The sequence below is a fragment of the Mustela nigripes genome, chromosome 2, assembly GCF_022355385.1.
Source record: "Mustela nigripes isolate SB6536 chromosome 2, MUSNIG.SB6536, whole genome shotgun sequence".
Lineage (NCBI taxonomy): Eukaryota > Metazoa > Chordata > Mammalia > Carnivora > Mustelidae > Mustela > Mustela nigripes.
The window spans coordinates 103967051-103987430 of record NC_081558.1 but is presented as its reverse complement, the minus strand read 5'-3'; the positions used below and the strand labels follow the sequence as shown (position 1 = coordinate 103987430).

Sequence of the window (20380 nt, the reverse complement as noted above, 5' to 3'; positions counted from 1 at the left end):
TAAGGAAGGCACATTTGCCAGAACATGTTTTGAAACGTTTCTAAATTGGCCAGCAGAGAACAAAAATAATTTTAAAACTCTTTAGAACTTTCAAAGGTCTTCTAGTTCACTGTGTCTAGTTCACCAGTAAGCTACTCTGGTGCCAGGGATCACAGACAATAATAATAATCTGTATGAAGATGGGCGGGGGCCACTGGGCATCATTTATCTAGCAGCCTCTTCAATGTCATAGCTACAGAGTTATCCTACCCTTAAAAGACGTCTACAAGAAAGTATCTGGCATTAGGATACAAAAGAGACTAGGTACTAGGTGATCCAAGTAACACACACAACTGACCCTTGAACAATAATGGGTTTGAACTACGCATGTCCAGTTAATGCAGATTTTTTTTTGATAAATACAGTCACTACAGTACTGAAAATTTTCTCTTATGATTTTTTTCTTTACGATTTTATTTATTTATTTATTTGACAGAGCACAAGCAGGCAGAGTGGCAGGCAGAGGGAGAGGGGGAGGGAGAAGCAGGTTCCCCACTGACCAAGGAGCCCAACTTAGGGCTCTATCCCAAGACCCTAGGAGCATGACCTGAGCCGAAGGCAGACTCTTTTTTTTTTTTTTTTTTTTCTCCTTTTTAGCTTTTATTCTGTCTTCACATGGAGATGCCATGTCCCTCTGTGAATCCCCACATCTCAGTTTCTCCTTTCCTGGAGAGGACCAGCCTGTTTTCACTTCCCTTTCCAAATATCCAGGGATCTTTCTGTCCCTGGTCACTTAGGCTATATTGCACTGGTTCTTGCTAATGGCACAGGATCTGAAGGCAGGCTCTTAACTGAGTCACCCAGGCACCCTCCTCATGATTTTCTTAGTAACACTTTTTTCCCTCTAGCTTACTTTAAGAATATATAATACATACAACACACAAAATGTGTGCTTACATTATCAGTAAGGGCAACAGCAGGCTATCACGAGTTTGTTGGTTTTTTTTAAAGATTTATTTACTTGGGCAGTGGGGGGGGGGGGGGGGTGGGGATACAGTGTGAACAAGCAGGGGAGGGGAGCCTGATCCGCAGTTCAATCTCATAACCCTGAGATCACGACCTGAGCCAAAATCAAGAGTTGGACAGCTTATCTGACTGAGCCTCTCAGGCACCGCAGTATAAGTTTTTGAGGAGTCCCAATTTATTCACAGATTTGGGGCTGCAGAAGGAGAGGGCAGTTAGCACCTCTAACACCTGTGTTGTTCAAGGGCCAACTGTAATTCCTAATTCCTGTCCACATACACATGTTGTGTAGGCACATACACAGTACACCTTAATATTTAACCTAACAGGGGACTCACTACTTGAATCCATCTTTTCCCCAGTGTTTAAATTCTTCAAGGTTAATTGTGGAAAAGATCATTGTTCCTAAATCAATCTGAAAGCTGTCATTTTTTTTTTTTTTTTTTTACAGCTTGTAGCAGTGTTAAAGGACCACAGGAAAAGGCTAATGGTGAATGCTGACTTTAAAAATAAGAAAAAACATATAGGTCTTTTCTGTCCAGATTGAAAGGCAATGCCACAATGCACAGCAGGCTGAATTAAGTCAAGTCACAGTCCGGTGTCTTCAAATTTAAGAAACAGACATGCCTAAGTCCACTGTTTTCTACCTGGAGGAAGTGAGGCAAGCAATAAAATTAAAGCTAATTTCACTGCAAACAGAAGCACAATAGAAATCTTTTAAAATTAAGGTGCATATTAAAAGAAAAAAAAACTTCATTTCCTCATTAAAAACAAGTACACTAGTAATTAAGACAAAATAAATTAAGTCACAAGAAACACTAGGGAATCCCCATCCCCCTTCCACTATAATTAGAAACATTCTGTTCTGTACACTTTCCCCAAATATCATACACACAAAATACAGGCAAGCATAGGTTTGTTAGTTTACAAACACAAACATACCACATACATTCTCAAATACAATATAATTCACCGGCAGAGAAAAAGAAAAGGTGCTACAGGCATGCTAGAATAAGAAATGAACCAAGGAAGAGATGATGGTAGCAAGAGAAAGGCAAGTTTGTGCCTCAAGAAGGCTAAGAGGTGGAGCATCATGGGGCCTAGAATGAGCACTCAGGTCTCCCCAAATATCTCGGCTTAAGTCCCCGAAGCAGGAGAACACTGTAATTACAGCAACTGGATCTTCTCATTTGCTCCCGAAAGGGATGGTTAAACAGCCAAGTGTATCCCTCAAAGACGGCAAAAAGCTACCACAGGCCAACAAAGAGACCACAAAGAAGTTTCAGAAAGATCTACAGCTAAAATTCTCCTGCTTCTTAGACCATTCCAAGCTGTTCATTCTAGAATCCCAATGCCAGTTTACTTTAAGGACATGTTTTCATGGGTAGCATGTAAAATACAAAGCCATGCTTATGGGGAAAATGTTGTAATGATACTGTGGTTTTCATAATAGTCTTCTTCCATACCAATCCTGAATATAAAATAAAAACAATCAGAATAAGCATTCTATCTAAATAAGCTCAAATAGTATTCTAAGTGGCATAAAGATTACAGTTAATACTTGCTCTTGCCCACAAAAGGAAAACATAATCAGGCACAAATCTTCAGGCAGGATCAAACTACATGACATAATCCTAGGTCCACATCTACCACTAAGGGGCCTCAGTTTACCAGACATGGGATACTAACAAATCCTTCTTAGTAAGATAATATGCAGCACAGATCTTCCTAAACAGGGGTAAAGCTTTACAGAAAACTCTTCTTGCAATCAGAAACCCTGGATTTCAACTCCCTGCTCTATCATTCATTAGATGCATAATGACTTGACAAGTCAACTGAATGTTGCTTCTTTCTATAGAAACTGAAGTTAGAAATACCTTAAGATTGGGAGGATGCTGGAGGTGTTGTACAGTGTGTCTTGTAGCTCACCGATATTCTAAACAAAGTTACTAGAGATTTTCAGTTAGGGCTCTTGACTTCCCAACCCAACTTTCTAAGACCTGGTGCCTAATCCAGGGTCTCCAGCTTTCAAACTTTCAACCCAACTCAGTGGTCCTTCAGTCTATATGGTAAGGAAAGAAAAAAAAAAGAAATAGTGCTTTTCTTCCCCCAGAATACATACAGCTGGTTAGGAGTTGCAGCCTGAAAAGATCTCATGGGATTCTTCGTAGTAAAGAGCACAGAGCAGGCAGATGTGGAATGAGAGTTTGTGGCAAAGGAGAATTATTACAGCAGCCACAGAAGTTCTTGATGTAGCAGGTTACTCTCATTTTCTTTTTCACCTTCAATCTTGGCACCGGGACATTTTGGGACTAAAAATTCTTAGTGGTGAGGCTCCTAGATGGCTCAGCATGGCTAAACATCCAGCTCTTGATTTCAGCACAGGTCATGATCTCAGGAATCATGGGATGGAGTCCCATGTCAGGCTCCACACTGAGCATTAAGTCTGCTTGGGATTCTCTCTCTCCCTCTGCCCCTCCCCACATCCTGCTCATGTACACTCTCTTGCTTTTTAAAAAAAAAAAAAAAAAAATCTTTGTGGTGAGGGGTTTGTCCTGCTTACTACTCTAGGATGTTTATTTAGTTATTTAGTAGCATCCTTGGTTGCTACCTACACTACATGCCTGTGGCAAGCCCTCCCCCTCCAACTGTGACAACCAAATATGCCTCCAGATACAAGCAAATGTCGGGATGGGGAGGGGCAAACAGAACTGTCTGACTGAGAATCAGAGCCTTATGGTAATAGGACTAGCTGACTGGTTCTTGAAGGGTCACAAATATGAAGTGAAACTGCATTACACACAGATGTGTCAGAAGATGAAACTATCATTCTGTGCTAAAACACTGAAGAACTTTTTCTTTCTTTTTTTTTTTTTTTAAGATTTTATTTATTCATTTGACAGAGAGAGCACACAAGCAGGAGGAATGGCAGAGGGAGAGGGAAAAACAGGCTACCCACTAAGCAGGGAGCCCCACACGGGGCTTGATCCCAGGATCTCAGGATCATGACCTGAGCCAAAGGCAGGTGCCTAACCAACTAAGCCACCCAGGTGCCCCCACAGAAGTCTTTTCTAAAACCAGTAATTTTTAAAAATGCTTTCTTAATCATGACTACAGGAACTGAAGACTAAAATTCCTGTCTACTTCATGAATCTCAGGACAAAGTGGCAAACACGGGGTGGTGGATCTGCCTATGCTAGAACACTCTCCACCTTCACTCTCTACTCTGAATACTTGAGGTAGGACTTCACGTGAGAGACACAAACTCTTAAAAATAAAGAGGACAGATACTAACAAATTTCTAGAAAACAGGGATTTAGCAAATGACAGAATTTTCTCCCACTTAATTTTGGTTGTAGAGTGAGGAGAAACTTCCAATTCAAATATTTTAAAGGAGGCTTATGATACCCACTTTTAACTAAATAGGGGTATAATGCCTCCTCAGAATCTGCGTTTCCTGTTTAAAGATTTTTTTTTTTTAAAGTAATCTCTACACCTAACCTTGGGGTCAAACCCACAATCCCAAGATCAAGTGTCACCCGCTATACTGATTGAGCCAGCCAGGTGCATCTGCATTTCCTGTTTATTTTTTAATTTTTTTTTTAAAGATTTTATTTATTTATTTGACAGACAGAGATCACAAGTAGACAGAGAGGCAGGCAGAGAGAGAGGAGGAAGCAGGCTCCCTGCTGAGCAGAGAGCCCGATGTGGGGCTCGATCCCAGGACCCTGGGATCATGACCTGAGCTGAAGGCAGAGGCTTTAACCCACTGAGCCACCCAGGCGCCCACATTTCCTGTTTAGATCAACAGTTAGAGAACTCTTTGGAGTTGATGAAAACTCAATGTAAACGTTTTCCTTGTCCTGAGCCTTTGCCAATACAAACACTTCATATGGGGACTGATGATATAAGTCAGAGTCTACCCTTTGAGGTCATGTAGTGAGGTAACCCCAGGGAAAAAACTTGGACACAGAGGAATTTTTAGCTAAAGACATGAGCCCCTGAAACAGCTATGGCCGTATCACTACCCTGCTTTGAGAAAAAGGAACTGAAGCTGAAGCGAGACTCATCCCATTACTATCAAAATTTCATTCTTCATAATAAAGCAGTAGAAAAGGAAATAGCATTCCACAGACCTCTTATAAAGAAAGCAATCTGTGATATTACTCTAGGCATCAAGGCTGCTGAACTAGCAAATTAAAGCTCAGGAAGTTGCTACTTAGGTAAAAGAAGGCTAAAAGTAAAGTGAATGGCCCAACTCAGAAATGCCAGGGAATCCTCTTGAACTCTGAAAGCTTTCCCTGTGCCTCAGGATGAGCAGAAGATTTAGAACTGACATGTTTTTGTAAAAGCACATCACCTACCGACAAACAGCAATGGGTCAGATAATGAGGTGAGGAGACATGGTACTGTCAAGTTCTCTATACCTAAACGTGGGGATCAGAGCTGATTCAACGGTTTAAAAAAAAATAAGACCGACCTTACATGTTACCTTGTATGTTGTATAAGTACATACATACAAATGCTTCTACACAAACCCTGTAACATATATTAACATATAACCTGTAGGTTATAGCATATAATGATACTTCAACATCCAAACACCAAAAAATGGGTTTTACTCATTTGTTTCTCTTCTCTTTTTACTATCTGTCATATAACAGGCTACTGAATGGATCCAATCAAAAGTCCTAAGCCATGATTTGTATGAAGATATGCATGGTCTCTGAGAATTTTTCTAAAGAGAGACCCTATGTCTGGAAAAGCTAAAACCATCCCAAATTAAGGCACAGTAATTGCTCGTAAGAGATGAGAAATAATTCCTCAAACTTCTGGCCTCTGAACTCTGATTCATGGACAAGTCCCATCTCATAACTATAGTCATTTACATGAATCCCATTTAGGTTCTAATGGGACTCATGAAAACTGTAAACACAAAAACCAGAGAAAAATGGAAAACTTAACTCCCACCAGTGAGAACAAGACTTTTATAACACAACGAAGATAAGGATTGGAATGGAAAAGAGACTTATGAAATATCTGAAGTCCTGAAAAGCCTGTAACAAATGTTTGCCAAGAATTTTCTAGGACTCCTTACAGGGAATGAAATGCCGGGCATAGGGGAAAAGGTTGAGGCAACACACAACAGAACCCCATCCTACAGAAGGCAGGGCACACAACTAAAAGAGCCTAAATACACGTGAAGAATTGAGAGTAAGTGCTGATTTCCAACCTGTGGTGGCTGTGTGCTGGTGAAGCGATATTCTCCTTGTTTGTCTCGATTGAACACAACTTTCCAAAGGACCATGTCAAGGAAGAAGTTCTGAGAGATATTCCAGTGAGTTAAGAATTAAAAATGACTACGTCATTCTTTATTAATGCGCACATTTTAAAAGGCTCATACAATGCTGCATCATTAGTGAAAAACATGACTTGGTTTTCATATAAACAATTTCAGTTAATATTTGAAAAGGATAAAGTATAACAGGACTTTTTTTTTTTTTACAAGAAAATTCTTGTAAGAAATATAAATCACCATAAAATTCTTGATAAAATGGGGTCTCTAAAATTTCCACAAAATATGGCTTTTATTTGAATCCTTGCGTCTTTCCCATATTAAAATAATGCTTATAATTTGAGACTTTTTTCTTAACAATGAATTGCTTTCATTGAATAAACAAAATATTAATTCTGTATCTATGCGTATGACTTCATCAGAGTCCAACACAAATAATTCTTTTGATAGTGAGCAAGAATAATAAATTAAGAGATTATGAGAGGATTCCCTAAAAATTGTTTTTCTTTAAATTTTATTTTAAATAACATTTGCGTGAATAGATGGAATTTACACCATAGAAAAAGGAAAGCTTTTAAAATATATTATCTTGGATGTGCTTTCTAATGTCCACAAAATAGCAAAAATACTTTCCACTGGGCAACTTAGAAAGATCAGTAGCATAATATCCACACTGCCCACTATGGCCCAAATTTAAATACCAAGTCATCTTTTAGAAAGATAACAAATTAAGCATAATTTTCAAGTCGAGAACTATTATCACAAAAGTATACACATTTTCCAACAAATTACCTAATTTTAATTCAAAAGTTTGCTCTAAAAAGAAACCCTTCACTTAAAAAATCACAACTCTCCTTCTTCCATTTCATATATTGCTATAGTAGGAGTGAATCATAACAGTTCTGAGAACAGACAGAATTTTATCAATAAGCAGCAAATAAGAACTTACTAGCTGCTTTTATAGAAGTCAACTTAAAGGCAATCCTAGTAGGAGAGTAACTATATAATATACAATGGATCAAAGAGGACGTAAGACCTCCAGAAGAAACTCAGAAGTAAATACCAAAGGAGGCAGTTCCAGTAAGCAGCGCCAGTAAGTTCACAGCGGTCATTATTTTATACTTTCAGTAAACTGTTATTAAAATTTATTTTTCATAGAGAAAGCCCCCTCCCTCTTTTCCTTCCTTAAATGGGAGATTTTATTTTATATCACAGGTCTCTGGTGGTACACACCCACTCTGATTTCATAGCACTGATTTACTAGTTTAGGGCCACCTGAGCACCAATCTTCTCCCCTTTCTACAGATCACGAATTTTTGCTATCTCACTGCTTATTTTCTCTTATCTGTGTAAGTGCAGCTGTGACGTATCACTTAACTTAACAAATATCAGTTGTGTTTCTTTTCCATGGAAAAGGTCACAAAGAGAGAGCTAAATCAATTTAACTAAAATGAGACTGAAACTCTTTGTGGGCTTTCATAATGTTACCTGTCCTCTTCCCCCAGGACTGATAAATCACCAAGAATCCCAAAGCAGCAACGTAGCCATCTGATTATCTGAAATGCTTACCTCCACCATGATAGATACAAGGGCATTGACAAGAACAATCATGAGCATAGTTATACGCCACTGATATGGTACACACACTATCTGTAAGACAAAAAATTTTTATAAGACAAAAATTTTTAAGTTAAAATTGTAGTGTGCAGTTGATATTACAGCATTATACCATAATTTCAAAATTCACTGAATTCCTATTACATACCAAGCACCTTCATATACATTATCTACTCAATCCTTAACAATGCCACAAAGTATATCCACTTTTCAGAGATGAAACTCGAAAGTTAACTCAGGGTTAAAAGAATAGGGTACAGAAACTGAGCTTAGAATCAAATCCTATTTACACAGACTGAAAAGCCCATGCTTTCTACTAGTTTATGAATTTCTAACAATTCCCTATTTTTAAATTAAAATCCTGTCTTTAAACAATGAAGCAGATACTGATCGAATAATGAAGTATCACTCAAAACTCTATATACTGTTACAGAAAGAACTGTAAAAATCAATTTAACAAATACAGCCTAAGTTTTCACTTCAAAATCTGGTTAATTCCTAAGATCTAAAAAATAAAACAAAAAAATCCCATTCATGTGTTCACCTTTTAGTCAACAAATATTTACTGAGTACCCAGAAGACTGGACTAGGTGCAGAGAAGTAATACGATCTAATATGTTATAGAAAAACACCTATGACTCCAGCAAGAAAAGATTTCAAGGGTGGAGACTCCTATAGTGATCAAGACAAGATGATGGAAGTCAAAACTAGTGATGGGGGCACAAAATAATAAATATATATTTGGTCTTGTGGCAACAGAAATGTCTTATCCTGAGCTTCTAAATGCCCCAGAATTTCCTGGGGATCATGTTTTTTATTCTAATTAGGCTACTCTTGGTGGGCTCCTGGATGACTTCAGGATGGGGCCTGGTCATCAGAAAGACTAAGCCCTGATTAGAAGCTTGGAACTTTCGGCCCCATCCTCCTCGGAAGGGAGAGGGGCTGGAGACTGAATTAATAATTGACCATGACATGATGAAGCCTCCTTTAAAAAAAAAAATCCCTAAAACGTCAGGGTTTAGAGAGCTTCTGCTTTGGTCAACACATCCATGTACTGAGAGGGTAGTACATTCCGACTTCACAAAGACAGAAGCTCTTATGCTCCAGACTCTTTCAGACTTGGGCCTATCTGCCTCTTCATCTAGTCGTATATCTGTACCTTTATTATAAACCAATAAATAGTAAGTGTTAACCTGAGTTTTACAGCAAATTATTAAACCTGAGAAGGAAGTTCTAGGAACCCTGATTTATAGCTAATTAGTCAGAAGTACAGGGGATGGATGACTTGGGACTTTCAACTGGTATCTGAAGTTGGGGAGCACTCTTGTGAGACAGAGCCCTTAACTTGTAGGGTCTGTGCTAATTCCAGGTAGTCTGTATCAGAACTGAATTGTAAGATACCTGGTTGGTGTCCAGAGTTGGAGAATTAACACATTTGGTGTTAAAAGTATTGTGAGGAAACAACAGCTTCCCTTTAGGTGGCAAATGGGATGGAGCAAAGCTAAAATAGACTGAGAGTAAGAAAACAGAGAATCTAGCAACTGACTGACCATGCAAAGAAGATAAGTACACATATACACACACTTCCAACTTGGATAAACAGTGGTACCAAAAAAGACAAAAGCAGGGTTGAGGGAGAACATGAGGATAAGCTTAATTATAAAGATGCTGAATGAGAGAACTGACAGGTGAACCATGTGTATAATATTCAGTATGTCAGTGGATATTCAATTTTAAAGCTCAGTTGTGAGAGCTAGGCCAATACAGAAGATACTGAGGGGGAAGCCAGCACTACAGACGAGCTCATCCAAATATACAGAGTAACACGAAGAAGAACAATGGGACTGTGTGAAACATTAACATTTAAGGAATAGAAGGAGAGTCTGGAACCACCATGAAGACTAAGAACAAGGAGTCCTAGGGGTAGAAAAAAAATCAGAAGGGAGTACAGCATTACAAAATTATAGTCTCGAGAATGACTGCCTAACTTGTCAAAAACTGACAAGTGGTCAAGTAAGGCTGGAAAAAAACTAAAAGGACAAGTCCACTGGATTTAAGAAGAAAGCTGTTAATGCCCTTGACCAGGGCAATTTCATTAGACTGGCAGGGGTAGAAGCCAAACTATTTGATGAGTGTGTGAGAGGTGAGTCAAATGCTGCACTCTTTCAAGAAATAATGTGAAGTTGAAGACACATGCGGCAGAAGAGAAACAAAAATGGATTTTCTTCTGTCTTCTTCTTTTGCTTCAAGTGCTTATCTAAATCCCTCAATGAAGCACATGGGAAAACAAACTCATATACACACTGCTGGTTCAGACGATAAACTGTCATCCTCTTCTAAGTTCAGTAACACAGCTGCTTGTACCTGAGACAAACCAACTATGAGCCCGGGAAAGACTGTAAGTATACTCCTGTAATGCCGTACTACAGAGTAGTGAAAATGAAACGCACCAACACAGACTCATCTTAAAAATAGTGCTAATGGGAAAAAGCAATTCCAGAAAAATTCAAACAGTAAGACACCACTGTCATACAAGTTAAAAGCAAGCAAAACTATCTCTCCGGCTTCATAGAGTATGGTAAGTGTATAATGAGAGAAAAAATGAGAAGGGTGGTTCCCTCAGGGTGTTTGGAGAAGGGTATGCTATAGTGCCTTACTGGTGTTGGTAATGTTAATGATTTCAGTTGGATAATGAACTCGTGGATGTTATTTTTATTATTCTTGTGCTCAACAATTTAATATACAGAACAAGTATTTCATCATGAAGTTTTTAATGAAAAGATGAACTCAGTGGACAGTGAAGAGGCAGTAGGTACAGACTATTCATGAAGTAGGTTGAGAAGGGACAGATCAAGAAACAGAGTCCAAGTTCTTTATTTTTAAAGACCAAGGAACATTTGTTTGTAGACAAGGAAAGGGAACCAGAAGCAAAGACTGAAGAAACAGGAAAGAAACTTAAAATGTCAGCTAGACTCAAAGCTGTTGTTTCAATTATGTTCTTTATTCTTTTCAGGTTACATATGGGTTAATATAACTGCATTTTAGAAAATTCAGAAGCAAAAGATTATGGAGAAAACAACCTCTGTCCCCAGTAATAAGAGAGCAAAGGAGAGAGTAGATCCTAAGTCCTAGCAAACCTCCAAAAGTCCCATTTGGCTGTGTAAGTATCATGTAATACTAACGCATCATTTTCTATTACTGCCTTACTGCTGCTACCCTACTTATCATCGTCCTCAGACAACCAGTAGTAACTGATGTGCTGAACCCTTACCTGAAGAACCTGGTCAATAGAGGCAACTGGATGCAACATGATGAGTAATATGAAAACATACAAAATCATCACAGACACAACAAAAAAATCTGAAAAAGAAAGTAAAACAATTAAATTAGAAGTTCCTTAAAATAAAAATGCATATTAATACAACTGGCATACTAGCAATCTTAAATTTGGTTTTGAATATATCTATTTAGGTTGGTGAAGTATATAAAGTCTGTTTTATGTTATTTTCTAGAGTATAGTACATTATTTAGGCTCAAAGATTTCACTTATGTGATACAGCATTTATAAAAGTAAAAGACAGACCTTTATGGACATTTATTTCTCTTTTTCCCATAGATAGCTACTCTGTAAGATAATCAAGCCCATATATAATTCAAAGACAGGAGACTAGACTATGTACAGCAAAATGAGATTATCATTTAAAAGAGGTATGCACTAATTACTGTTAACTATGAAAGTACTGAACAACATTTATTCCTAGTATTGGGTAAGCTATAATCCTAAATAAAGGCATTCTAGTTTGACCATATTTCTGTCAAATGAATCCTACTTTCTCAATGACCTCCTCTGTAAAAATATTTCCAAAGAAAATGTTAACTAAAATCCAGAATCTGAACTGATTTACTGTTTTAAATGTGGGATCACCACTTGCTGCAGTAGCTGGGAATGTTAAGTTCAATCAAGCAGTACTTTGCATTACTTTCCTAACTCAAAAATAAAACTCCCTGCTCATGGCCATTCTGTTAACTGTGTACGTACAAGCATTCATCTGAACTTGTATAAGCATACTCTTATATAATGAGCCTTAATGATCAGAAATTTCCCCACTATACTAACATTCCCCAACATTTTCCCCTTTTTTCTTTGGCTTGGATATTTATTTACAAGTTCTTATTTCAGGTCATCTTGAAACTTAAATGTTATTGTAATTTAGTAAAACCATGTAAAACTAAAATTTTATCATAGAGGCTTCAGATTTGGTAAAGAAGTTAATATCCTATTTTATGGACTATAAAAGGATCTCATACTATTTTTAAATGTAGGAGCCATTTATAAATAAAAAAAAACTGTTATTATGTCAGTTCAAAACCACAGGCCAATATTTACTGTCCCACAGAAATAACAGTGTATTATATAGTTATTTTGTATATATACATTAATATACATATTTATTGCTTTAACAACTTAGGCTGGAAGTTCTATTAACATTCATGCCAGAGGGGGGAAACTTTTACTTTGAGTCACTGACCAAGAGGATAAAGAATTTACAACACATGTTAGATTTGTAAAAACTTTTTTTCCTTCAATTTTTATTTTTTAAAAAAGTATTATTAAACTGTAAATGGGAAATATAATATTCTATTCTATAAATGTAGCAACCAAAGCAATATGTAAATTAATTCAAATAGTTATTATGGACAGTTAAAGTGTTTAGAAAGTGCTAGTTGGGAGTACAGAAACACACATAAAACAAAATCAGAAAAAGGACAAGAAGAAATGGTCAGAATACAAATGCTAGAGAATACAAATAGAGAGACATAGAGACAGAAAAAGTTATTTCAAAACAGTAATAGCCCATATTGAGTATTTTCCAAATCTTACTGCATTTTTACAGCTATAAGCAAAATAGATTTGTTATCTAGTTTCTAATATATTGCCTGAAAACATTTTTTTACTCAGGCTCACAAACTTCTTACATCCACCTCAACAGTATTTCTCAAATTTTCCTGTCTTTCTCCTAGAGCCACTCCCTCTGATCACACCTCCAAAAACCCACCAAGATTTCCATGTGAAGCAGAAAATAAGTAATTAAACCTCTCCTTTGTTTAGCCAGGGGAGAAAAAGAGGCGTGCTGTTCAAAGGAATATGACAGCAACAATGCATGGCTGACAGATGTATATAAACACTGAAATGAAAAGATCAACAGAGAAACCAAGATGGGAAAATCAGGCTTTCATCTTCTAGTAGACTGTGCTCTCTGCTCCTAGACAGTCCTGGCACTGCTACTGAAGTACAAGTAATACTCTTCACGAGAACACAGCAATCAAAACAAATCCTGTGTTGGTGGTGACTGGAGATCAGCGAAGAATGTTCTGCACATTACAAATTCAGATTCTACCACAAAGCGTGTGAACATGAACAAGTCCTTAGGAGTCAAGGTATTTGAACTAATAAGATGGGATATGATGAGAATACCATAAGGAAGAACAGACTTGGTCCTTAAAATGCAAATCATTTGTAAATTCAAGTTATTATTATTAAATATGTCCCAACTTACGGCATCACAGACTTGTTAATGATACCAGATGGTTTTGATGGAATATGGCATCAAAATCAGGCACCATAAAGGATTTCCTTTATGCTCATTCCCCTTAGTATATGACTCAAAAATAAAACCTTGCACAGAATAAATAAACCTACAATACTCGTTCATGATTTTGATATATACTCCTCTTGCTGTTCCTTCCTCAAAAATATGAACTGGAGTATTCTAACCTATAACCACAAGTTTCAAGTCTTTGAAAGGCCACCTTATCCTGCAAGGCCTCTAGGTATCTGCTCCACCCAATTCAGACATGGCAGAGGAACAGGAAAAAACATGCATAGACCCTGAAGAGGAGACACTAGCAGTTCAGCAGTAACATCTTCACAGACTGAGAAAGGACTTCGGTGTCACAAGCAGAAAGTTACAGGAGGCAAGTAAGAAACTGTAGCAAAAACCAAAGCCAAATCCCAAGAGATCACATCTAGTTAAATGACAATGTAAGAATTAAGTCCATATCATCATGGTCCTTGAAATGACAGCATGGTTAAAGGAGAAAATAGAACTGGGCTAAGCTAAAGCTGAAAATGGGTCACCGCAGACTGAAATTCAGTTTAATTCAGAATCCAACCAGTGGGAGAGAACAAAAACCTTCTGACGAGAATGCCTGAAATGCCTGAGATTGAGATTTAATTTTTAAAAAACAATAATCTCAAAATAGGTTTAATACATTTCACTGCTTAGATATAAAGAACAGCAACCAGCAAGTCCTAACAAAGAACGGCTGTCAATTCTAAAGGAGAAAATGAAAAACTAATGTCAGCTCTAGCAAAGCCTTAACCTCTCCCCATTCATTCCCAGTCTTATTTATACTTTACACATTACGTTATACAGTTAGACTTTATTTCTTTTTTAAAGATTTTATTTATTTGACAGACAGAGATCACAAGTAGGCAGAGAGGCAGGCAGAGAGAGAGAGGGAAGCAGGCTCCCTGCTGAACAGAGCCCGATGCGGGGCTCGATCCCAGAACCCTGGGATCATGACCTGAGCTGAAGGCAGAGGCTTTAACCCACTGAGCCACTCAGGCACCCTAGACTTTATTTTATCACTTTCTTTATTCATCAATAACTCCAAGATTAAGGGGCTCCAATAAGAGACAGAAACAAGATGTGAAAATAAGCAAAATACATTTACATTGTCTTTAGTGTTTCTATTTTATTTTTTAGGAGGCATGTTTTAAGACAGCATGCACTCTGTTTATCCACCAACAAACACACACAAGCTATCTGTATTTAGGACAAAGGTTTTGTGGCTGTATTTTTTTTTTTAAGATTTTACTTATTTATTTGACAGAGAGAGATCACAAGTAGATGGAGAGGCAGGCAGAGAGAGAGAGAGAGAGAAGGGAAGCAGGCTCCCTGCTGAGCAGAGAGCCGGATGCGGTACTCAATCCCAGGACCCTGAGATCACCACCCTAGCCGAAGGCAGCGGCCCAACCCACCGAGCCACCCAGGCATCCCAGAGAGAAGCAGGCTCCCCGCTGAGCAAGGAGCTCGATGCAGGACTTGATCCCAGGAGCCTAGAATCACTACCCGAGCTGAAGGCGGCAGCTTAACCGACTGAGCCACCCAGGCGTCCCTTGTGGCTGTATTTTTGCTAAACATAATTTTTAATACTAGGTTTTAAAAAAATAGTCCAGTGATCAACAACTGAGTTTACTACTTATTGAAGTCAATTTGAAACTAACTGCAAATACAAAATATCTTAATACAAAATTAAATGAGAATACAAAGCCTTTAATTTTTTTTTTAATTTTCCAAATGATACAAAAAATACATTTTAAAAACAGGCAATTAATAATCTTTTTTTTTTTTAACTGGAGAAGCATGGATAGGGTGGATTTACTTAGATCTCTAACTTCACTGACATCGCCGCCGTCTTACTTATCAAACAGTCTAAACACCAGTTTTCTTATATAAAGAAAGCATTATTCTCTGATAGATGTTTTAGCCACACCTGGGCATGCTTCCTTGAAATATAAAAATATGGAACTAAAAACAAAACATGTATGTCAATTTTAATTAAGTTCACTTTAACCAAAGCTAACTTCAGTTATGAAGTACTCTTAGAAGAAGAAGTGACTGACCTTCTATGGAAGGATTTTTGTCCCAAAACATGCTTCCAATATGGCTCTCAGTAATACAGATTCTGCTTTTTAGATAATGGATTTTTGTTTTGTTTTGTTTTTTCAAGATCTATTTATTTGGAGGGGGCAGAGGGAGAGGAAAAGAGAGAATCCTAAGCAGACTCCGAACTCTGCGCAGACTGATGTGGGGCTCAATCCCATGACCCTGAAATCACGACCCAAGCTGTCAAGAGTCAGTTGGAGGCTCAACCAACTGCACCACCCAGGTGCCCAGTATCAGTTAAAAAAAAAAAAAAAAAAAAAAGTAAAAAGTAAAAACAGATTTCAATATTACTGATAGGTGAACAGTCTTAACCTGTCCAAAACAGAAACTAATAAAATGTGACTTACAAACCACATAGTGTAGAAGAATAAATAAGACATATGGGAAAATGCTTTGTAAACCCTCATGAGATAGAGATGCTAGCAGATGTTACTTATACTTCTGTGACCTGACAGTCTGCCAACCAGAACACCGGCATTTCTAACTACAGCAAAAGAATGACTACTATTTATTCTAAAATACTGCAAAAATCTAAAGTTCTTTATGAAAAAAATTAAGTTGTCCCACATGTTAATAGTATATTCTCAATTTTTAAAAAAATTAGCACTTTATACACAGTAACTGATTTTTTTCCCCATAAACCCTAGTTTTGATCAATAGAGAAACTATCTCCTACTGCCATAGTTAGATGAGTCTACATAGGCACAAGACTCCATTTTACTGACACTTTCAGCAGTGGATGGAAAGGTGATACCAATGAAGAATTCCAGGTAAATAATGTCTGTGCCAGTATCAAGAATGATGACAAAGACAGCTGGCACTGTGCAGACCACCCAGAAGCAAAGTATAATACCCACTGTTCCAACTGAAGAACCTCTGTTCCTGTTCCTAATTCTAACTCTGTCTGCAATGGGCTGTAAAAATAAAAGCTGGAGCCAGAAGCAACAGTATGTGAAAACCAGGATTGTTTAGAACTGGTGGCTTTAATTTTCAACTTTAGAGTGGCAGCTACCATGAGAACAAAACAAGACAGTAAACATCTAAATCACTAGGTTCATTTTATGTGAAGACCCATTTCACTTTGAAAGAACAATTTCAACTCTACTCTTCTTATATTATTTTTAAAGAAAGAAAGCAGGATAAAAATCACAAATGCCAAACTTACAATTCTTGTAGCAAGGCTGCCTGAAGGGTTTTCCTTTTGAAAAGGCAATTGCCACTATGAGGTACTGAAAACTGGAGATAAAAAATACTGTGGTATTTTCATAATTTTGAATATTATGTGTATCAACATTGCTTTCATTGTACAAATGTGAAGAATTCCAATATAGACTTCTCGTTGTATTACAAGCACTAGAACACAAAACATTTTTACATTACTAAATACAATACTCATTTTCCAAAAGGAACCAACTTTACCTTAACTATCTTAAATCACTCCCATTAACAGAAATAAGGTTTTTATAGGAAAAGATCCAACAATATCAAGGTAAAACATACAGAACAGGCAACAGAGTGTTAAGGGTCTCTTCTCCTTAGTTATATTCCAATCAGTTAATTCCAATCATATTTAACAAGTCCCTCTTACTTTTTAGACTTGGAGATGAAACTAATATCACACTGTACACTGACTATACTAAAATTAAAATTTTTTAAAAAGACACAGCTAAATTTTGGGAGTCATTTTAACATGGTAAAGGTTCACAGACCTTAAGTTTGACCTTAGCCCTACCACTTTTTAGTTTAACCAAGGAATTATTAAATTTTTAAGCCCCCATTTCCTGGCCTGTAAGGGTGGGTATCACCTGCACTATCACAGGGTTTCTGTGGGGAGTAAGATAACTCGTGTAGATGTCCAGCAAAGCACTGAGTACTGTCAGTATTCTGTGGCTGTGGTACTCTCTCAGCTCTGCTTCCAGTGGGCACAACTGTCAAACATGTATCACACCCATTACCAAAACATTAGTTACATAAGCACAGGCAAGTAGTAACAAAATGTTAATCTGCTACAAATGAATTCTGGAAAGATTCTCCAGAACAATTCCATCTATTCCTTTGCATTGCAGTGTTTATATGTACATATGTACATATAGGCAAACATTAATGTTAAATTTTTCAGTTTCCCAAAACTTTTAAAGACAACTTTTAGTCCCTTCATCAAGCAAGCTATAATGTTTGTATCTAAAAATGTAATTCTACAAAATTACCTCAGGGTATACCTTACATGTTGTTTTGTTTTTTGCAACCCTGATATCAAGACCTAAGCTAAGATCAAGAATGAGATGCTTAACTGACTGAGCCACCCAGGGACCCCAGCTTATACATTTAATTAATTAAACTAATGTTATAATCTGTGACTGACAGAACACTCTACCCATAAATAAGAGAAGCACTTGGTGTTTTTTTGTTTTTCTTTTTTTTTTTTATAAGTTTTTTCAGATTTTAAAATGTCACTTCCTAGGTCTGGGGTAGAAAAGTTAGATGGACAAACATTCTGGGTTTAGAGAAGAGAACACTGATTAATTTCAATGCTCTCATTTCACAGATAAGCTCAGTAGCTAATTAAGAAACTGGTTCGATATCCCCTTCTTGGTAATGATTATGAAGAAACTGCCTGACCATCTTTCTAAAAATAAAAGGAGTTACAATGATATAAAGACAAATATAGGCCAAATAACTTAATTGTTTAATCAAGCTGCCTGCAAAATTTATATAAATTCTAAAACTTATTTCTACTATGCATATATGTTACACACATTCCACAGATTTTTTAAATGGATTGACCAACTTACTCTGACTGTGGCTGCCATACTTCATACCAAGGTTGCTGCTTGACCCAAAAAAACCCCAAAGATTGAAATCCAATGCAGATGATGATCTGAGACAAAACGGAGAAGAGAAGGGCCCCAGATATAAGACCTGAGGGTGGTCTTTGCGCCACGAGTTCCTTCCAGGCAGGATTTAAACTCACTATAATGAGAAGGAAAAGGGGAGAAGTTTTTATCTATATAGTTGTTATGTAATACATAATCAGATTCACTTAGGAACTTAAATTCATTTTTGTCTAACAAATCTTTAATATGAAAAATGTCCAAAATCCAAGCCAAATGTCATGCATATTTAAGTCATCTGTAAAAGTAAACAATTTAGGCTTTTTCTAAAGTATCTCACCAAGTACTTTTACATTAGCCTACTGAATTTCAGAGAAATACCAGTACAAGTAAAAAGAATATTAAACATAAACATATAAACTATAACATTACCGTGCTTATATGTTAAGTTTATATGTTAACTATGTTTAAGAATTTATTTCTGAATATTTAATTAAAAAGCTATAGTAAAAAGACATATTTTCTTCCTCTTAAGACATTAACACACACACACACAAAGAAGACATTAACAAAGGTTGAAAGCTATATGAACAGTAATCAAAAAAAGCTTTGATAACTTATTAAGGTGATGTCCACCAAGTTTCTCTACTGTAACACTTCTGCTTTTCTTTTTGTAATTAGTTTGTAAAAAGATATATAAAAATCCTGTTCTTCATTAAACTTTGACTCGACAGTTTTAGTATTCCCTAAAGATTGTCTAACTCACTGGTTCTCAACCAACATGATTTTGCCCTGTAGAGAACATCTGTTAATGTCTGGAGATATTCGTGGTTGTCAAAACCAGGGGAGTGCTGCTGGCATCTAGCAGCAGGTAGAGACCAGAGATGCTCGTAAGCATCCTCTAATGCACAGAAAAGAAGCATCTGGCCTAAAAGGTCAATCAGATCAGTGTATTTTCATGGTTGAAGTCCATCATTCCTTCTATAGTTACCGGTTTGCATTTTCATCTAAGGAAGAGCTTTCTCTTCTCTCCCTACTTACTTATTTCTAATATGGACTTGTGAATTTTTATTTGATTAAGCAGGTCATATCCAATTACATCATTATTTATTCTGACATAAACACAAAGACCAAAATAAACCACTATCTTTTGTTTCCTCATATGGTCTACCTAGGGACATGGCATCACTTCCACCATACTCCTTCCAAGAATTCACAGCCTGAGTCTAATGAGACTACTTCAGACCAGACAAATCCATTTAACTGATTTCTCTTCTTTCATAAATGTCAACACCAAGATGTCCCCCAAGAAAGGCTGATGTAATATTCTGGATTTAAAAAGATTTAAGTGGGATGCCTGGGTGTCTCAGTTGGTTAGGCACCTGCCTTCAGCTCAGGTCATGATCCCAGGGTCCTGGGATGAAGCCCTGCACTAGGCACTCTGCTCAGTGGAAGAAAAAGATGGAGAAAGAAGAATAAAACAATGAGAGCAAATAAAAATAACTAGTAGTAAAAAAAAAAAAAAAAAAAAAGAATTTACAGGAAAGAAGTATGCCCTATGTTATAATTATTGATATAAATTTATCAAAGTTTAAGGAATTAATCAGAATTTCATATGCTTTTAAATCAATACTAAAGCAAATTACTCACTTGTAAATACCACTACCAAAATGATTGCCAGATCAATGAAAAGAAACTGGAAGTCTCCTAGGTTACTTAAGATCTGCAAAAGTAATTTTAAAAGCCATAATTAGTTTTCAGAAACTATTTTTATACCACTTTCCCCGGCTTTAGATTTTTCTTCTCTGATTTTAGTTCCCCCACTCTACCGCGCCCCAGCCCCCACAATCAATAACAACTTTAAAGTAATATTTGGACCTGCTTAAAAATTAAAGTACATT

General features: G+C 36.9%; 1 protein-coding gene across 4 annotated transcripts in view; it reads right to left on the bottom strand.

The window, feature by feature from the left end:
• ATP13A3 (ATPase 13A3) overlaps positions 1-20380 on the bottom strand; it is a 92812-nt gene that overhangs the window by 3756 nt on the left and 68676 nt on the right. For 3 of the 4 annotated variants that reach the window (XM_059391261.1, XM_059391263.1, XM_059391262.1), the window contains 6 exons: positions 20130-20202; positions 18441-18618; positions 16814-17001; positions 11187-11275; positions 7868-7948; positions 6236-6325 (listed from right to left, as the gene is read on the bottom strand). In XM_059391261.1, coding sequence (XP_059247244.1) covers positions 6236-6325; positions 7868-7948; positions 11187-11275; positions 16814-17001; positions 18441-18618; positions 20130-20202 — 699 coding nt within the window. The remainder of the gene's footprint in view (positions 1-6235; positions 6326-7867; positions 7949-11186; positions 11276-16813; positions 17002-18440; positions 18619-20129; positions 20203-20380) is intronic. The other variant, XM_059391264.1, reaches the window with a different exon arrangement.